The sequence below is a fragment of the Eretmochelys imbricata genome, chromosome 1 (genome assembly GCF_965152235.1).
Source record: "Eretmochelys imbricata isolate rEreImb1 chromosome 1, rEreImb1.hap1, whole genome shotgun sequence".
Classification (NCBI taxonomy): domain Eukaryota; kingdom Metazoa; phylum Chordata; order Testudines; family Cheloniidae; genus Eretmochelys; species Eretmochelys imbricata.
In genome coordinates this window covers 271771471-271791462 of record NC_135572.1, presented here as the reverse complement: position 1 = coordinate 271791462, position 19992 = coordinate 271771471, and the positions used below count along the sequence as shown (strand labels likewise).

At 43.3% G+C, this 19992-nt stretch overlaps 4 protein-coding genes and 1 pseudogene across 5 annotated transcripts; 2 read left to right on the top strand and 3 right to left on the bottom strand.

The window, feature by feature from the left end:
* Positions 1-871, top strand: LOC144259406 (histone H2A.J). Its single transcript, XM_077807620.1, has one exon. It carries the CDS (start codon positions 349-351, stop codon positions 736-738), a length of 390 nt encoding a protein of 129 aa, XP_077663746.1. The 5' UTR covers positions 1-348; the 3' UTR covers positions 739-871.
* Positions 872-1237: 366 nt separating this feature from the next.
* On the bottom strand, positions 1238-6434 carry LOC144272925 (histone H1.10-like; annotated as a pseudogene).
* Positions 6435-6553: 119 nt separating this feature from the next.
* On the bottom strand, positions 6554-17512 carry LOC144272946 (histone H2B 8). Of its 2 annotated transcripts, none has more exons than XM_077831360.1 (2): positions 17070-17512; positions 6554-8301 (listed from the first exon to the last, which is right to left on the bottom strand). In XM_077831360.1, exon 1 carries the CDS (start codon positions 17451-17453, stop codon positions 17073-17075), a length of 381 nt encoding a protein of 126 aa, XP_077687486.1. In that variant the 5' UTR covers positions 17454-17512; the 3' UTR covers positions 6554-8301; positions 17070-17072. The 2 variants fall into 2 exon arrangements, with proteins under 2 accessions (XP_077687486.1, XP_077687496.1); XM_077831370.1 differs by having other exon boundaries at positions 17077-17512.
* On the top strand, positions 14299-14730 carry LOC144272930 (histone H3). Its single transcript, XM_077831334.1, has one exon. It carries the CDS (start codon positions 14320-14322, stop codon positions 14728-14730), a length of 411 nt encoding a protein of 136 aa, XP_077687460.1. The 5' UTR covers positions 14299-14319.
* An 894-nt stretch (positions 17513-18406) lies between the features above and the next one.
* Positions 18407-19412, bottom strand: LOC144259405 (histone H1.03-like). The gene has a single exon (XM_077807619.1). The coding sequence runs from the start codon at positions 19410-19412 to the stop codon at positions 18744-18746; it is 669 nt and encodes a 222-aa protein (XP_077663745.1). The 3' UTR covers positions 18407-18743.
* Positions 19413-19992: the final 580 nt, after the last annotated feature.

Below are 19992 nucleotides of genomic sequence, written 5' to 3'. Positions count from 1 at the left end.
ATTCTGCGTGCTTCCCTCACTCACACACCTACTGCTATTCAGCCTGAATACATACCAACTGTCTCCGCTACTGCAGTATTCCTTATGCAAATAACGACTCTCCTTGATGGTTTACTATTGGGTGGACGCGCAAGAGACTTCTCCACCAGTGCGTCGAATCCCACTATTGGCCAGAGTTAGATCCGTGTCACCATTGGCTGTTTAGAGATTAAGGCCATTTCAGCCTATCAAAAAGCGTTTACCTCTTCAAATGGAAAGGATATAAGGGTAGGGTGGGCTGTGGCAAGAACATTCTTATCTCTATTTTACTTTTGTTAGCGTAAGCGCTGTTTGACGCGAACACCAATCATGTCAGGCCGAGGAAAGCAGGGAGGTAAGGTGCGGGCTAAGGCGAAGTCTCGCTCTTCCCGGGCTGGTCTGCAGTTCCCGGTGGGCCGTGTGCACCGGCTGCTCCGCAAAGGCAATTATGCGGAGCGGGTGGGCGCTGGCGCCCCGGTCTATATGGCTGCCGTGTTGGAGTATCTGACCGCTGAGATTCTGGAGCTGGCTGGCAACGCGGCGCGGGATAACAAGAAAACCAGGATCATCCCCCGTCACCTGCAGCTCGCCATCCGAAACGACGAGGAGCTCAACAAGCTGTTGGGGAAAGTCACGATCGCTCAAGGGGGTGTCCTACCCAATATCCAGGCCGTGCTGCTGCCCAAAAAAACCGAGAGTCACAAGGCAAAGAGCAAGTGAAACCCGAAGAACAAGAAACCGGAATCTTTACTCCAAAAACACACCAACCCAAAGGCTCTTTTCAGAGCCACCCACAAAAATCAAAAACGAACTGTTATCACTCACTTTCATAGTAGTAAGCAATACGTTAATAGAAAATAGCTATGCTTTTACTGTTCTTGTGAAATATTAACCAGCAGCACTTCGGTTGGGCGTCTGGTGTTAAGTACAATCTTCTCTACATTCTTTCCTCACCAGGGTGGTAAAGCAGCGTTCATACAATGCCTTTTTCCCCTTAAAAGATCAAGCTGTGCGGATTGTTACGAGCCAATCCTTGCACAGCGGAGCAGGCTTTTCAAACTTAACCCTGTTCTCACCAGTAGACTAGAAAAGGGACTCTTGTCTATAGGTGATCGCCAAATTTCTCCTTACCCCCATCTGGTGGCCGAAGCTACATTTTCTCAGGCGCGCACAACTCCTCTCTTCCCTCTCACAAGAAGCGTGGTTATAGTCGCTCACTCCCCTAACAATTTATAGACGCTCGACTCCAGCCCTAGTATTGAATTTTCTTAGTACAACGAACCCCAAGAAAACGAAAGCTTTACAATCGATTTGTAAAAGTGTTCCCATTTATTTGCTTTCTAGCAAGGGCGTCCGCTCTAGGGCGCGAATGACACAAATAAACCCCTTTTCCTGGGTGCTGCTTCATGTTCACTCCCAATGAGCCCACCAAAGTATGATTTATTGGTCCCTTTCCTGTGATTTTAAGGGGCAAGATCGAAAAGGGAATTTCTCCCTTCCATGAAAAGTACCGTGAGGTTATTAATAAACGAACCTCGTCAGCAATTTTGGGGCAGGAATGGATGGTGTTGGGTTTCTTTGAATGACAAGAACCTTCTTTCATTTCACTTTTTCCTAGGCGCCGCCTTCTTTGCCTTCATCTTTCCTTAGCTTCCGATTGGCAGCCTTGGGCTTCAACGCTTTGACTTCTTGGCCTGGGTCGTTTTTAATGCTTTCCGGGCTCTTAGCTGCTTTCTTGGTATTTTTTCTGGCTCCTTTTCGCAATCTCAGACTTGGGCAGCTTCACAGCTGGTTTCATAGGCTCTGCCATTGTTTGTTTTGGGGTTGGTTGTGTGTTTGGTGGGGTTTGTTTTTTGTTTTTGTCCCCTCCACTCCTCCTAACCGGCATACTTTCCTTGTTCTCTCCCGACTTCCTGCTGATTTTGAAGAAATGAGAGGCCCGGGTGCTTTGGTCTGAACCAAGATGCCCCCGGTCACCAGACACTTGATGCCACTGTTGCTTTTCTCCACATCGTACCCACTGGCGCGCCAGCTAAGAGCAGCCGAAGAGAGCCCTTTGCGCTCCTTAGAAGCAGACACTGCCTTGGTGATCAGCTGGGACCCGAGGACTTACGGGTTTTGAAGCCTCCTGCCGCCTTCTTCAGCTTTTCAGCGGAGGCTTTAGCTCAAAGATCGGACAAAGCCGGAGCAGCAAGAAGCGCTGTTTCCGACATACTGTACTAACAGAATTTTTCTGTAACTCATTTAAGGCGGGGGACGGGGAGAGAGCACAGCTGGCTCCTGTTGGTCGTACACCAGAGGTATTCTGTGATTGGTGCATTAAGGAGCCCGACCGGGAAGGACTTTTCTGCCCGCTCAGGGTTTCGGTTTGTGGGGTTTTTTTGTTGGTGGTGTTCCCCCCACACCCCAGAGTTAAAAAAAAAAAAAAAAAAGTTTTCTTTTTCACAATAACTGCCACCGAGTCATTTGATTTTACAACTGGGTGAAGGGGAAGCAGGGTATTCTTATTCAGTAGGGCTTCCCATTGGATAAACTAATGACGAGGTAAAGAAGAACTGATAAATTAAAACTGTAGCCTTGGAAATAAAATTACAACGACAAGGGAATCCGTCTTTAAAGGGTTTCCTCCAAATCAGGGTAGAAAGGTAATGATTTCAATTTTTTTTTCAGTTCAAATTGATTTTGAAGAGGGGGGACCGACTTCCTCTGAATTTTGAATATGAGAGAAGAATTGGTTCCCTTAACCAAGTATTTTACCTCCTAAACACAGTAAATCTATATATGTAATTGTCATAGGGTACATTTATAGATATTCCAATACAACATAAAAAGTTATTTTTAAGTTTTAAAGACATTTTATTATTTGAATTAATTAAATTCCAATGCGTACTTTGTTTATTAAATGCAAAAAAGCAAAGTAGTTGTTAGAGTAATATTTTGTATGTATTCTCAAAAGCAAGAAAGATTAGGATTTTTTGCACCATCATTATTTATGACAACATTTTGCTAGTCAGAAATTGTTGCTGTAAAAACCTGAAGTTATATAGAGGACATTAATTAAAGATCAAAATGCTTTCAATCCATTATTTCTTTTCCCACTTACATTTAATAGAATGCAAAAGTGCTTTTGGTAAACTACACAATTAATGTTAGCTCTATGAATTACTCATATTTGTATTGCATTGTGAACTGCATGAAAACTTTATACCTAGGGATCGTTTTGTTTTGTTTTTTTATTTGTTTTTTAGCACTAATAGAACATGATTCAGTGTTTTGGGTTTGTTTTTTTTTTTTTTTTTTGAAAAGGTAATGAGAGACTTACATCAGTTCAAAAATGAGCTCATAAGCTCTAGTTATAACTAATCAATTAAAGGTTCACAAAAAGATCTGAATTATACATCTGAATTATCCATAACAATAAAAGTGAGTAAACTGTATACTCTGTCCATTCCACAACACAAGCTAGAGATTGTTGATGATAATCTTGGTTGTAGCCTGGTGAAAACTAAGCCACAATCAGGTCCTAAACAACAGGGAAGAAGCTGATTTGCTACTGAAGATAATAAACCATGATAAATAAAATTAAGGCACATCGTAGTAATAAGTAATAACAGTAATAAGAAAAAGAATACTTGTGGTACCTTAGAGACTAACCAATTTATCTGAGCATAAGCTTTCGTGAGCTACAGCTCACTTCAAGTTAATTATCCAGAATCAACACTGGTTATTTATGAAATATAATGGTGGTTTTTGCTTTGTTTTTCCCCTGTACACTATGTTGTGGACATGCCCTCATGTAGTTATTAGAAACAATAGTCAATATAGCCTAATGAATCCCCAAGATAAAATGAGAGAAGTCAGTTAGCACTTTTAGTATGACCCTTTAAAGGGTCATGTTTTAAAAATACTTTGAATTGTCTGAGTGTCTGTCCTCACCTCGGGGTATAAGTAGCTCATCTTCCCCAAATTACAAAATATATTATGAAAATATGCATTTTAATTTGTTAATGATTTTATCTGGTTCCAAAACTGACTAATGAACCGTGGTAAGCATGATCTTTGCTTCATTCAATACTTGTACATTTCATGTTGCTTCATGATAGGTGTACACACAGTCACTCTTCCCTCCACCCACACACCCATTTATCCATTCATAAGCACCCCACATGGAACAATCCTGCACTTGGGGAAAGCCCAGTGTCCCAACCAGACTCCTACACAAGCCACTCCCCCCTATTTCAATTAAACTCACTCCCCTGAACTCTATCCAGATGTAGTCCCCGCACATGTCACATCCCTTTGCTCAAATCCAGACACTCCCATGCTCTCAAATGCCTCCTCTCCACCGTTTTCACATTGTCACCATTTACCGTGTACCCTCCTCTAGATTCCAACTTTCTAGAATGCAGGATATGGGGGTAGCAGAGCTGTTTGTTTTTCCTCTCTGCTGCACTTCTTCCCACCTGGCCCTTCCCAGCTCAACTGCCACTTCTTCCCCAACAACCATACATTGTTACTATTTTTAATCCAGTAGGACCTAAAGTGCCCAACCAGTGCCACAGTCCTATTGCTCTAGGATTTGTACCAACTAAGGCCTTGTCTACACTACAGAGTTTTGCCAGTGCAAGTTATGCCAACATACAGCCACCACTGTAATTAAACCGCTGTTGCATGCCCACACTGTGCTCCTTGTGTCAGTGGAGCACATCCACAATAGCAGCTCTTGCATTGACACAGAGAGCAGTGCAGTGTGGGTAGCTTTGGGAAGGGTTTGCAATACCTCATGGGGACAGGTACAGTGTCATATGATGAAGATTTCTAAGTCCCATCATTCCATGGGCATCCTACTAGATTGCCAACTGCTTGCCAACTGCTTTGGTAACCTGCAATCCAGTCATCTCTGTCAGAAAGCATGGATCCTGCACTGCTCTTCAGTATTGTGTGGTGCATTATGAACACAAGGCTACAAGAGGAGCCCAACGGGAAGCTATTCAGCTGGGGATACCTTGAAGGAGCATGATAACACTGAGCCACAATAATGTGTGTTGCTATAATGTGCTGAGCCTGGCATTGTTTGTCTGCACCGTGCTACGAACCTTATAATGATTGCTGTGTGTGCCTGAAAAGTAACACATTTTAAATCATTTTTTTAAAGTAGCACTTAGTAATATGACCAAACTGACATTGCTGAACACTAACACAAGAAGCCCACAGTGTGTTGGGGGAGTGTGAGAGACTCTGTTGTGGAGGGGAGGAGGGAGTATGTGTTTGTGTTAGGGGAGAGTGACTGTGTGGGCAAGTTATCTCTAAGTTCAGACAGCAGCTGGAAGTAAACAATCCTGAGGCAGAAGCTGGTGCACAGACAGCTGGTGTCCCCCTGTCCCTCCATCTCAGCTCAGCGGAGAAAAGTACACCAGCAGGGGGAGGGGAGCACCCCAACATCAGCCCCCTACTCACTCCCTGGCTCTGCACAGCACAAGTCTCTTCCTCTCCCTCCTCGCAGGTAAGCGGCCCACCCTGCCTGCCACTGTGGTCCTAGAGCTGGAGAGAGCAGGATTCCGCATTAATGTTTTGATTCCATGGTTCCCTCTGAGTTCTCCCCACAGACCAAGGAGACCCACCTGCTCCCTGTAGTCCAGGCAGAAGTGCATTTGCTGCCAAGGAGCCGCCATGCTCAGCTGGGCAGTAGCTATGCAAGCTGTCCATGCTGAGCAGTTTCAAAACTTCCTGAGGCTTTGAAAGGGAAGGGGTGCACGCCTGTGTAGCTGGGTGCAGGGCAGTGGAGTTCAAAACAGTGAGCAGAGCGGTCACAGTGGGCATTGTGGACTGGGATACCTCCTGGAGGCCAGTTACAGCGACACTGATGCTTTGTCGATCTAACTTTGCTACATAAAGCTCTACGCATCTTGTCGAGGTGGTTTTATTTTGTCAGCGAAGCAGGAAAGTTTTGTCAGAAGGAGGAGCATTGTACCGTGCACACCTCTGCTGTTTTGTTGAAAAAAGTTGCCTTTCGCCGACAAAACTGTAGCGTAGCCAAGCCCATGGCATAGAATAAGAAACGTTCCCTCCCCGGCAGCCAGCAGGAGGACTGAATGCCTTTGCACCAAGATATCAGTGCTCTAAGACTCCCCATACTACTACTGCCAAAAGCGCCCCACTGGGCCCCGGCCCTAGAGCTGGGGAATCCTTTTAAATGTTGACCGTTTGATGCAGAGGCACTGGCATCACTTTTATCTTGGGCACATCCTTGTGGGGCACCTCTAAATGCCCAGGGAAGCCCTAAAGTCAGTTACCCTCATGCCATCTCCTCTCCACACACAAGAACAGCTCATCAACCTGCATATATCCATGTCCACTAACCCCTTGTCTCCCAGGCAAGAGGTGTGGGGTGGGGACGGTTGGTTGGTTTTGTTTGTTCATGTTTTGTCACTTTTAATTGATATTTTAATTATTACGGGTTTTTACACCACTTTATTAAGGCTTTTTAATGTTGTTTTTTGGGGGACAGGGGAACGGAGAGAGCATGACATGTTCTTTACTTTTTCAGATATTTTAATTTCAAGATTCACATATGCAAAAACACAGAGGTATCAGAAATTAGGGGAAAAGAAGCTTCTGTCCCTTATGCTTGCAGTTTAGTTTCTGGAAGGCCACACACAGACACATCACACAATCTTACTGGACACTCCCCAAAAAGATGAACATTCACTGGAATTCAGTTGCTAAGGCATCGTTGCAGTTTACCATTCAGGTTACAATAACTTGCCACATGGTTATTCACTGTCCAAATCTTTGTTCACACAGTGTTCAGAGTGCCCGACAGTGTCTCATGCCTTTACAAAACAAAGCCACTGAGCTGCCAGGCTCTGAAAACCAGGACATACAGAATTATGGTGCACAATTAACTAACCCTTTGGAGTTGTCAGTAGCCACTGAGGATATATTGTAAGTATATTTCAGTGAGGGATACCCTATATTAAGTGGACATGAGGAATGGCTTACAAATTAAATAGCAAAAATAAATAAATAAATAAATAAGTTAACACAGAGTTAGGCCGCCCAGTCTCGAGGCAGGAGCCATTCACCAATGAGGTGACCTCTCCTGTAGTGTGGACTTGTTCTCCTCCTCCTGGCAGTCCTCGCTGAGTCTCTGCTTTGCACCTCCAGGACCACTGCCTTCCTTATACCTTGTGCCTGCAGGAATCAGGTGTCACTGGCCCGGTGTCTATGCAGGGAGGCTTCTACAACTCCGCTACCATGGGCCTGCTCCCTCACACACCAGACAAACACGTAAGAGTCATCCCTGAGCAGGTACTCTTCAGCAACACCCCACAGCTGGGGATTCAACACTTTCCTTGCAGTTCCAGCCGGGGGTCTCTGCTCTGCAGGGCCAGGACCGCAATCTCCCCCACCCCTTGTACCCTAATGTCTTGGACCCCTCGGATGTGCAGGAAACCCTCTGAAGACCTGCTATCGGTGCTGCCCTAACTCTAGCCCAACCCTACTACCCACTTAATTTCCAACAACAGTAGAAATAAAAATCAATACAAACAAAAGCATCTTAAAAAAATCAAGATCAACATTAATCATTACAATTGGAAAAAAATAAAAATGGAATTCTGACAAGCCTAGGCACAGATAAGAGAAAGTTAACCAGTGCAGTAAGATACATAAAAGCTACTGACAAGAAGTCCCTGTATTAGGGAAAAATTCTACATAAAGTGGTATGATTGAAGTACAAAAACCAATTAGAAAAGAGGTATGATGACATAAAAATAGCATGGACAGCTAAAGTTACATAAAATGAAGCTTGCATATGCATATTGTATGGGTTATGTAAGACACAAGGCTTAATGTTGATTGGATAGTCAGATAATGTGGAAAGGTATAAATAGTTCAGTGTGTAATGGGGTAAAATCCTCAGGAAAAATCCATTGTGACCTGCCTATGCCCCAGGAGAAGGTAATTGATTGATAGTTTTTTTCCTGAATATCTGTCATTCACTGCTTTCACTGCACATGGTCAGCAGTACCCAATGCACCCCATGCTCTGTCTACACAAAATCTGTGGCTTTTAAAGTAACCATCACATACTATTTTCTGCACAGAACAGCTGCCTCATTCAGCTCCAGGATGGATAGTGGTTCATGGAATAAATCAGTGGTGAAGGAGGCTGTTGTCCACAGAACCTCTTCATCATTTCTTGAAGAAGTTGGAAGATTGCCAAGGCCCCGGGTCTCACTGAACACTGACAAATGCATAGCTGGACAGCAAGCTGGATCACCTGTGTGTTAGTATAGTTAAAATAGGTGTTAGATTTTATACAGGTGTGTTTAGTATTTGGACTTTATGAAATGCTTGTAAGTTGCTGCATGTCTTAATCTCACTTATAATATCTTTATCCGATGCTATAAGATAATATTTAAGTGTTTGCTTTGTAACTATAAAAGTGTTTGCTCTAAAACTATAAACTGGCACGGTCAGGATAGAAGCATCACCAAGTGTGAAGTACAAGTTCTTTGGGACTGGGAGTAACCTGAATATTGTGGTGATTTTTGGTGTAAGACACCATCTGGCACAAAGGCAGGTTTGCTTTCGGAGGCTTGCTATAGTGTTTTAGGAGCTCACACTGGTTACTTAGTTGGTGAAATGTAATTATAGAACATACAACTAGTTTGTGGTTCTTGCCTTGTTCCGTGACAGTCTGCCCTGAGGTTGGCACTCATGCGCCTGAGCTACTCTAGGCAGCTCAACAGTGTATACTATCTGAAGTACTAGTACAGGATAATCTAGACCTTCCCATAACTGAAGTGCCTACCCCTCAACTAAGAAGCCAGGGGGAACCACTAAGCCCAGGCTGCAAATGATTATGGGGGACAAAAAGGAGAAATCAGGATTTTGAGTAAGATCAAAGGTTGAAAATCAGGGATCCGCAAAGGGTACCAAGCAGAGGAACCCCGACAACCCCCACTACTATTCAAAGGAGTCTACAAAGTCAGTGGACACCACCCAGAGGAATTCATCCCAGAGACACGAGCAGACAAGGGACAGGAAACAGGCCTGGCAGTTGCAGAGTACCCCCATTCAGCTTCCTCCTCCTGGAGGGATGGATGGCCATCTTGGCCATTGCCAGGAGGAGGTTTATGGGGAGGACCTATGAGTGCGAGGCCATAGGCAGGGTGTTCACAGACCAGGAGGCATGGGGAAAAGTGCAGCCAGAATCTCAATAAGAGATTCTGGAGGAGCTGGGAAAGGAGCTGAAACCTGATGCCCCGTATATAAATGTGTGCCAGTGTAGCCCGCTTGTCGCAGAAGGAATCGGTGTCAGAGGAGATAGTGAATGACTCCAGTTGGAAGGCATGCACTGTTTGAAAGTAAAGTACTGGTGTGGGTGGGTCTGCCCAAAACTAAATGCCCTCCCCCTCAGAAAAGGGAGGGGCCATTAAAACTAGGTTTCAATTGATTTATTGGGACAACTAATGAAAAAACAGGATTGGGAGCTCAGGTCATAAGGTAATAATCAGGAATATGGTGGGGGACACCAAGCAGAAAGTTCCTGACAGCGCCCACTGCTCCTCAAAGGTGTTCAGGGAGTCAGTAGACACTGTTGGGAGTGAAGGTATATTTAGGCCTGACAGAAGCCTGCTGTGGATTTTAAAGAGTCTGTTCTGATAATGTTCAACTACGTAAGCATAAGTAGGACTGAGCATGTGTAAGAAATTGCAAAGTCATCATATTTAAATTGTGGGAACAAGAAAAGATAAAGTAACTAAAAAGCTAGAAAAGATCAGTTTGAACTAACACTAAACCTGTCTTGACAGGGGAGGAGAGTTAACATGGATAAGAGAGACTAATACCAATGTATAAGAAAAGCTACCAAAAAGTTCTAAATAAGTTTGTGTAACAAAAGGTGGTTGAAACTGTATTGTCCAGTGCTGGAAGCAACTGTGATGAGATGGTCCTAATGAGCGTCCCGCAGTAAACCTCAACTCAACAGACATGGCACAGAGAAACTCTGTCCAGCATCATGAGTAGACAAGGGAACGGACATAGGCCTCCCCAGTCGCAGAACACCCCTTCCTCCCCCATGCAGCTTCCTCCTCTTGGTATGATGCATGGCCATCTTGGCCAGCACCAGGAGAAGGTTGGTAAGGAGGTCCCATGACCTTGCAGGGCCACGGATGAGGTGTGCCAGAATCGGGAGGTGTGGAGAAAAGTGCAGCCAAAATCTCAGTAAGAGGTTCTGGAGGAGCTGGAAGAGGGCTTCAACCTGACACACCCTAAGTAGAGGTGTGCCATGGTCTCTGGCGAACACGGGTCAGGGTAGTCAGTGAACTGCATCACGTGAAGGTGTGTAGTCAATAAGGCATGGGATTACAGGAAGAGAAGAGAAGCCCTCATGGTTATGACAGTTGAATGCTGCCCTGGAGAAGTGGATTCTATCCTGGACTCTCTCATAGAGTTCCTATGTGATGCAGGGCAAGTCACTTAAACCACACTTTTTAGCGGTGGTCATGAATTGTGTGTTCCTTATTTTTTCTGTGCCTTACTTGAGCCCTTTTGTCTGATTTGAAGAAGTGATGAGAGCTCATAGCTACATCTGAGCAAAATGGAAGTTCTGGTTGTATATATTATGCTAAGTACTCTGAAAAATCAGGCCCTAGCCATCTGGAATCAGGCACCCAAAATCCATGGATGTTTTTTCTTTAATCTCCGTGTTATTTGGCTCCTCATCAGAGAAATTGGATTAATCATGTCACCTCAACTCACAGGGGAATTCTCTAAGATTAATTAATATTTGGTGAGCATTATGATACTATGGTGATGAAAGCCTGTGAGAAATGAATAATTGTGTTCAGAGGGAGGTCCGAAGAGCGTGTAACAAATAAAAATATTTCCAATAGGCTTTTTATTTTTCCTTGTTCAGTTCAAATGTTATATCAAGACTGTATTTTGGCAGTGTGTAACATACTGTTTTCATTTATTATCTTAAGAGACATGTCATATTTTAGACATATTTACAGCTGGATTTGTCACTTGCTATCTGTCCGGTACCTTGTATTATGGGGAAAGTTGAGTTTCTATCAGAAAGTTCTAGCTTTTTGCTCCGCGGGGGGGAGGAAATAATCTGTTATTCAAAATACAAGTAATCTTAATGTAAAAGCTACAGAGATGAAGAAAGAATATTTATTATTGTATTGCTATTGTATGTTTTTGTTGTTAATAGTAAATACAGCAATGTAACAGTATTTTAAAATTCTGAAGCTCGAAAAGGAGTGTTTTATTTTCTTCAGTGTCCTAGAACCCTTAGTGATCATTTTAATCCATGCTTTCTAAAGATCAGCAGACGCATAGTTAAATTGTGTTTTAGTAGCAGAGTTAGCATTAAGGTGTATTACAATTTGATATACACACGTGACAGCAAAAAAGTTATTTTTTTAAGCAATTTCCAAGCCTTTCCCACACAAAATAATTCTTTCTATTTATCAGTTATATAAATGAATTCCTTTATCTGTCCTGGAAAAGGACTCTGGGTTTCTGCTTGATTATTTGTACAGCCATTCAATCAGTAGTCAGACTACTTACAGTACGGTACAGCAAAGGGAATAATAATATTGGAAAAGGAACATACGGACGTAATGAACGAAAGAAAATAATACGGTATCCGATAATACAAGAGGGCCCTGCTCTATCTTTGGATGAAATACAGTAAATGCACTGATCACATTAGTTCTCCCTTCGCACACTTGGAGAAATGGCGACGAATGCTGGGGAGCTGAAGAAAGGTGATGTGTCCCGAAACCTGATTGGTCAGATTTTACTGCAGACTGCAAATCCATAAAAACCAAAGGAGCAGTTTAAAACCAAAATAGGCACAAAAGTGAAGCAGTTTTACCAGAAGATCCTCCAGAAGGCAAAATAAGGTAATGGCAAATGAAAAATGCCATTTGACAGCTGCTCTTATTTAAACAATTAACAGAGACGCCAGGTATTGCCAGAAAATCAGGGATTCCTTTGAATTAATAATTCGTAGAGGTAGGATTTGATAATTTGCCAAAGTTTGAAAATTATATATATATATATATATATATATATATATTGCGGAGTCTAAATGGAATAATGCTCAGACAATGGCAAGCGCAAGGGCCGGGCTAATAAGCCGCCACTTTTCTTCTAACTCAAGCATCACGAAGACAGAGGCTAGTGGGGGAGGATAACAGAGACTAGACCCCGCCCATGTTTTTCTTGACAGTTTTCAATCAGGTCGTCCTCACGGATCTCAGCCTCAGGTGATGTTTCATTGCACAAACTATAATCTAAACTGCACTCGGTAAACGGTAGGGGGAGGGCTATCAGAAAGTGCTTCTCCATAACGTCCACGGTATTTCAAAGCTTGGATCGCTGTAGGGGTATAAAACGTATCTCGAAGAGAATGCTGAAGAAACTTGAAGATTCTGATCTGTTATCTTCATTAAGCATGCTTTACTTTTTCCTTCTCCCAGTCAGACCAAAACATCAACAATACAAAGGCCCTTTTCAAAGCCTCCCTAGACTTTCACAATAAGAACTGTTACTTTTAGTAACTTCCTTCAAACGTGTGGGGAAAGACTTTTACCTTACACATCAAATCGTTTATTATTATGTGATAATTCCCAATTTCTTAATCTTTACCAGCAATCTGTTCACAGCCATTGATCTATGAGAAACGTTGTATGAAAGCAGCTGTCTGCTCTCTAGTTCCATATATATATATATGAAACAAAAAATTGAATGCTAGCTGATACCTATAAGAGGTCTCAGGAGAAAACTCACAAAAAGTCTAACTCAGTTCTTTCCTGTTGTATGTGGTACTTAATTTTTAATTTGTACCATATTCAGAGAATAGATTTAAATAAAAGTATTAAAGTGATTTTAATAAGGGGTAGGTGGTTCTGAATACTGTCTAGAGAAAAAGACCCTTTTCAGGGAGATGGCCTTGGTGCTCTCAGAGCTACTGTTTGGGCAGCCGGCTTGCAGCAGCTGCAGAGGGACGGCAAGCTATATCTCCTAGGAAGGGATACCCGAGGACTTTCCCGTCCAGGCTAGAAAGCTTAGTTAAAACTATTCCTCTCACAGCAGCTTCTGCCTCCAAAGGGGGACAGGGGGAACCCGTGAGTAAGGGAAATGGAGAGACTGGGGATGAGTTAGAGACCAAAATACCTTTTCTATCTGGCTAGTGGGCCCCTGATTTGACACACTTATTAGTTTGAAAAGTCCACTCTGTTAACAGATAAGTTAGTGATAACCCTCCCCTGTATGTCCTCCTAGGGACTATTCATAACCTACTTAAACAATCTCTACCCCTGCGGGTCGGAGGTGGGAGTTTGAATACTCCTTTAGTATAAAATTGTTGGGGGGGGGGGGGGAGGGCGAGTATCTAATGATTTGTGTCCAATTTTTCCACTGATTTGTTAGTCTCTAAGGTGCCACAAGTCCTCCTTTTCTTTTTGCGGATACAGACTAATAGGACTGCTACTCTGACATTTATTAAACCAAGTAGATTATTGTGAACAGAAACAGATTAGACTGTAAAATAGAAACTTAATCCTTTTACTAGGTAAGTATTGCAACGCAAGTGATTACTGTTTAAAAATTCCTTCAGTCTCCCGTGTTTAATTAAGGTTTCAGGGAGGACGAAAGGACTAAAGGTCTCAGTCTCAAAGCGGGGTTAGAATTGAAGGATCATCCAACCCTCCAAATAACCACAAACTGAAACATGAAACACAATGAAAACGGGGGGATTTTATTGTGTTTCAATAAAACAATAAATAAACTAGGGTTTAGTTATTACCCTTCTCTGTCTCCAGAGATGGGTGTTCAACTGTAAGAGAAATAAGGAGCGGGAATGACATTCATAAACTGGCTAATTTTGAAAGAGAAGTAGTGAGACATGGAGCCTCCGGTATAAAAGAACAAGAAACTGAGGTAGTAGCGAAGGAAAGGTGGAGTCTGTTTCCGAGAGAGGAAACCGCACAAATGTTCGGTGCTAGGCGGTCCAGGAATCGCGGATTTCAGGGAAATGAGCTGTGGTGCAGCCACATTGGGAAAGCCGTAAGCTTTGGGATAGTGGTGAGGCGGGAAGGGTCCTATTTCAAGAGTACAGAGCGGGCTTTTCAAATTTTCAAATTACCCAATGACATATGGCTCGTAACCATCAGCCAATCAAGAAAGAGAGTTTGCCTATAAATACAGCTAGTGCCACAACAAACGCTTCTCTTTTTCCGTTTTCTTTCAGAGGTAATAACGCCTTGTGTTTCTTGCAATGGCCAGGACCAAGCAGACCGCCCGTAAATCCACCGGTGGCAAAGCTCCCCGTAAGCAGCTGGCTACTAAAGCTGCTCGGAAGAGCGCGCCTGCAACTGGGGGAGTGAAGAAGCCTCATCGTTACCGACCCGGCACCGTGGCCCTGCGAGAGATCCGCCGCTACCAGAAATCCACTGAGCTGCTCATCCGCAAGCTGCCCTTCCAGCGCCTGGTGCGTGAAATCGCCCAGGACTTCAAGACCGACTTGCGCTTCCAGAGCTCGGCCGTTATGGCCCTGCAGGAGGCCAGCGAAGCCTACTTGGTGGGGCTTTTTGAGGACACCAACCTGTGTGCTATTCACGCCAAGAGAGTCACCATTATGCCTAAGGACATCCAGTTAGCCCGGCGTATCCGCGGCGAGAGAGCTTAAAGGCTACTCAGCCCTCTTCCAAATGACCCAAAGGCTCTTTTAAGAGCCACTAAAGTTACACTTGAAGGAGTTGTAGCACACCTATAAGTAAGTCTCTAAGATGCCACAAGTACTCTTTTTTTCTTTTTATAATGTAAGTGGTGTTCCGCGGTGGTACACCACTGTAGGTAAACTGCTTTTTAATTTAATAGGAGTAGGGTTCTCTTGTCTTTTCAGTAAATGCACTTATTCCCTATTAACTTCTAAAGAAAACTCGAGCCAAATACAAAGTTGCTATTTAAAGCTTTAGCTTCAAGTCCCTTTCCCACTTTGGGGTGATTATTTGACAAACTCTAGAAATATTTCATATAAAAACCCTTTGCAATTCGAAAAACAGTGATATTTCCCCTTTAAAAATACTCAACTACATCGACTTCTGTAGGGAGCTGGGGGTAGTCAAAGGATTTCTTAGTTTACTTTTAACCAGATTTATCACGTGGAAACCTTTATTCTCAGTCTGGCTAAAAGTAACCTGTAAACAAGCCGCCAATGGGTTACTTTGGGATGCGGTATGTGAATGATAAATAAGGTTTGAACAATTCCTTTGTAAAATTCAAGCTAATCTAATTGGAAACGAAACACAAATGCGATCTTTTTCAGAGGAGGGAAGGAAGGTGGGAGACAAAGAAAGCGGCATTCTTGTGTCCTATTCTCCTTAACGCCGCGTATTAAACCAGCTAGATTCTTTTGCTCGAAGATGTATCAGGATGAAACTGTAGACAGAGAAATTCTATCATTTCACTTTTGCAAATAACTATTTAAAAACTCCTCCAGTCTTTCATCTGTTTAAGGCAGGACTGAAGGAAATTAAAGAGATCCCTCAGGAGGGTGCAGTACCCCATAGTCACAGAGGAGAGAATTACTGAAGGGTAGTTGTGCCAACCTCTAAATAACCGCAAATTAAAACACAAAATACGAGGATCGAGAGACGTTTCATCCCATTCTGTGGGTTAACTATTATCCCCGCCCCTTAGCTTTGGGGATTGATGTGCGTGATGGGTGTTCAGCTGTAAGAGAGAGAGCAGGAATGACATTGTTTAATGAACTGGTCGTTTTGAAAGAAAAATAGCGAGACACGGAGCCTCTGATATAATAGAAGAAATAAATATGCACCGAGGTGGCAGAAAAGGGAAGGCGGTTTTGTAGACCGAGTGGCGGGGGCAGCAGACGAACGCGGCACTGGGGTGGTTCCGGGTGCCTGAATTTCAGGGAACCAGCCAGCTTGTGGCGACCGCTTTCGATCTGTGCTTCCAGAGCTCGGCCGTTATGGCCCTATAGGAGGCCAGCGAAGCCTATTTGGTGGGGCTCTTTGAAGGTATTAACTTTAACTGTATTTTCCACTGCATGCATCCGATGAAGTGAGGTGTAGCTCAGGAAAGCTTATGCTCAAATAAATTCGTTGGTCTCTAAGATGCCACAAGTCCTCCTTTTCTTTTAACTTGTGTGCTATTCACGCCAAGAGTCACCATCCTGCCCAAGGACATCCAGTTACGCGCGCATCCGTGGTGAGAGGTTTACAGGCTGCTCAGCTCAGCCATCTTCTGCAACTTCCAAACGAGCCAAAGGCTCTTTTAAAAGCCACTACATTCACACTGAAAGGAGCTGTAACACCCCCATACCTTTGAACATTTGTTATCTTTTAAATATTTATTAATGTTCTTCTATTAACAGTCCCAAATAGCAAGATTATTCAGATAAACTAGAGAGGGAGAGGGGAAGCATCGAGTTTTAGCTACAGGAACTTAAAGAATTAGAGAAACCATGAGGCAACCAACTATCCTTCAGGCAGATATGATTGATACATTTTGAATAAGCAGATAAGAATGATATTAATGGAGCCAAAAATTTTTAGTCAAATTCAGTTAAATAGAGAATTTAACAGTTTAATCTGATCAAATTTCAATTTTTATTTACCGGATCAAACAGTTTAGCCATATTTTATATTTCTTGGGGGTGACACCTCACCGAACTATTGGTTGGGAGCGGCAGAAGAGAAGAACGAGAGACAACGACATTTTGCATTAACGTTCTAAAACCTGATATAGTTTAAATTGACTTAATGCCATATTTACTAGAGCGAAATCAGTCTCCCCACGATATAGTGAGCATATGCCATGAAAAAATAACTTTCATAAGTCACCTGAGACTAAAGCACGTTAATATTTTTTTAAAATAAGCTTTGTTAGAGCTTGAAAAACACAAGCAACAGCAATTAGTGATATCAGAGCTCTTTGGATGAGAAAGTGGATGGCTCTTAAAAGAGCCTTTGGGTTAAAAGTGTAGGTAATCTCACAACAAACCATTTACTTGGAGCTGGTGTACTTGGTGACGGCCTTGGTGCCCTCAGACACGGCGTGTTTGGCCAGTTCCCCCGGCAGAAGCAGGCGCACAGCGGTCTGGATCTCCCTGGAAGTGATGGTTGAACGCTTGTTGTAATGAGCCAGGCGAGACGCTTCCCCCGCAATGCGCTCGAAGATGTCGTTTACAAAAGAGTTCATGATCCCCATCGCCTTAGAGGAAATGCCGGTGTCCGGGTGAACTTGCTTCAACACTTTGTACACGTAGATGGAATAACTCTCCTTCCTAGTCTTTCTGCGCTTCTTATCGCCCTTCTTCTGAGTTTTGGTCACAGCTTTTTTAGAGCCCTTCTTGGGAGCGGGAGCAGATTTTGCTGGCTCCGGCATCTTAATAAAAAATATTCTGTCTTAAAAAACTTGACGAACACTAATCCGCTGCTCCTGTATACGTAGAAACAAGAAGTATAGAAAAAATGGCGGCCGCCCCTCTATTTATAGAAGCCTTATGCAAATTAGGAGTTTCCCTTTCCTCTTTCTTATTGGATCTGAGAATCAAGAGCCGTCCCCTCCGGCACATTTTACCTGTCTATTGGTCAGAGTTAGATACGCATTACCATTGGCTGTTCAGGCAATAACTTTTCAACCTATCATAAATCATTTAACTCTCTAAAGAGAAGTGGTAGGACCGTGGGCCAGAGAGTGTCATTTCTTCGCTGTTCTTTTATTAAGTTGTGTGTTAGAGCACAACGATGTCCGGCCAGGGAAATTAAGGAAGTAAAGTGAGGTTTAAGAACAGGTCTCGCTTCTTGTGTCCCTTCTCTGAGTGTAGTGAAAATATGCTAATGCAAAATAACGTATCCATCCCTTTCTGTTCTTTCGCAACAATCATTAACGGCACCCTTTAGAAAGTGCATTAGGGTATTTACGAGAGAGTTGTATTAAATTAACAAAATGATAAATTCTACACACATCTTCCTTTCCAGGTTATTTTTGCAGTTACGAACGAAACAATATGTAAAATATATAAAACAGCCGATTAATCTGACCGGAAACCAAATAAAAATCCCTGGGAGATAATTTGTCGTTTTCTCAAGATCGCCCACCCCGAATGCGCGAAGGAGAGTCTATATGACACTGAATCCCCCTTAAGAAAAAAATAGTTGTTACTGGCCAATCCTTGCACAGAGTGGGATTTTTAAACTACAACTGGTTTAAATCCACTCTCAAAGAGGGCAGAAAATGAACTTTTGTTTCTAAATCGCCGTTTCCGATCACACCCTGTTCTCTATCCCTCCCCCTCCGACAGAGACTGAAGCTGACACAGGAGTAATGATCGTAAATATCTTTCCATAAACAAACTCCTGCCAATAGATTTGAAATACGCCCCCCGATTGATTTCTAGCAGGAGTGGTAAAATTACAGTAAGAAAGGTACACAGTCTTTCTTTCTACTATCTCCAGAGGCTCTTTCATGTTCCTTCTGAATGATGCACAAACGTATTTTATTTGCCTTTTCTTTACTGTGATTCTCATGTGGCTAAGCGAAATGGGAATATCTGCCTTTCACTGAAAAGGCACCATGACATAAGTGAATCTAGAGTTTCAGCTCCTTTTGGGAAAGAATGGGTGGCTCTTAAAAGAGCCGTTGGGTTTTTTATGGTAAAGATCTCACGCCATTTCACTTCTTCTTAGGCGCGCCCCTCTTAGCCTTCACTGTTTTGGGTTTCGTCGGCTTGGGCTTGGCCGCCTTGGGCTTCACAGCTTTGGCCTTAGCGGGGCTCTTGGCTGCCTTCTTAGGCTTGGCGGCAGATTTCACCTTTTTCGGGCTCTTGACCGTTTTCTTGGCTGCTGCAGCTGGTTTCTTCGCTTTTTTCGGGCTCTTTTTCACGGCCGCAGCCTTTTTGGGTTTCTTGGCGGCGCTGGCGGGTTTCTTAGCAGCTGGTTTCTTAGGCTTTGTCACTGGCTTCTTCTTGGGCGCCTTTTCCTTGGTCTCACCCGACTTTTTACCGAGCTTAAAGGAGCCCGAGGCACCGACGCCCTTAGTATGAACTAAGATGCCCTTGTTCACCAGACTCTTAAGCCCCAGCTTGATGCGGCTGTTGTTCTTCTCCACATCGTACCCTCCGGCGGCCAGCACCTTCTTAAGAGCGGCTAGCGAGACCCCTTTGCGCTCCTTGGAAACGGACACCGCCTTGGTGATCAGCTCGGTCACGCTGGGACCCGCGGCCTTGCGAGCTTTGAGTCCTCCTGCCGCCTTCTTCGGTTTTTTAGCTGGAGCTTTCGAAGCTGGAAGAGGAGCTGCAGCCGCAGCTGCTGTCACTGCAACAGCGGGCGCGGTTTCAGACATGGTCACACCGTCGATTTACAAACGCTCTACACACGCCTCACTACACTAGATGGCTTGTATTTATAGAGACGAGCTCGTCTCTGATTGGTGAGTTTAAGAACCCGCCCAGCTGTAAGGCAGACAGAGCTCTTTTCCCCGCTCAGTTTGTGTTTCTTCGGAGAAAATAAAATGTATTTTTTGCACAATATCTGCCACAGAATCACCCCATTTTACAATCATGAGAAGGTGATATAGAACATTTTTATCTGTCAGTATTTTCTGTTGAAAATAATAATACTGTGATAAAGAAGACCCAATAAATCTTGCATCCTGGAGCTTGATGTACCTCTGAAGAGAGAAAGTTTTGTTTTTCTTTGTAAATTAAAAATGTTCTTTTAGGAATAAGATCAGAAAAAGAATGCAGTACTAATCTTTAGAGGGTCTTCTCCAAATCATATAAGAAAGTGAGTGATTTGTATCAATGTTCTCATTATAAACTGATTTAAAAGAGACAGAGGTAGCACAAACTCCCACAAACTAGACTTCAGCTTTGCTTACCAAGGTCTATAACCCTTGAATACTAGGAAATAGTACTGACTTA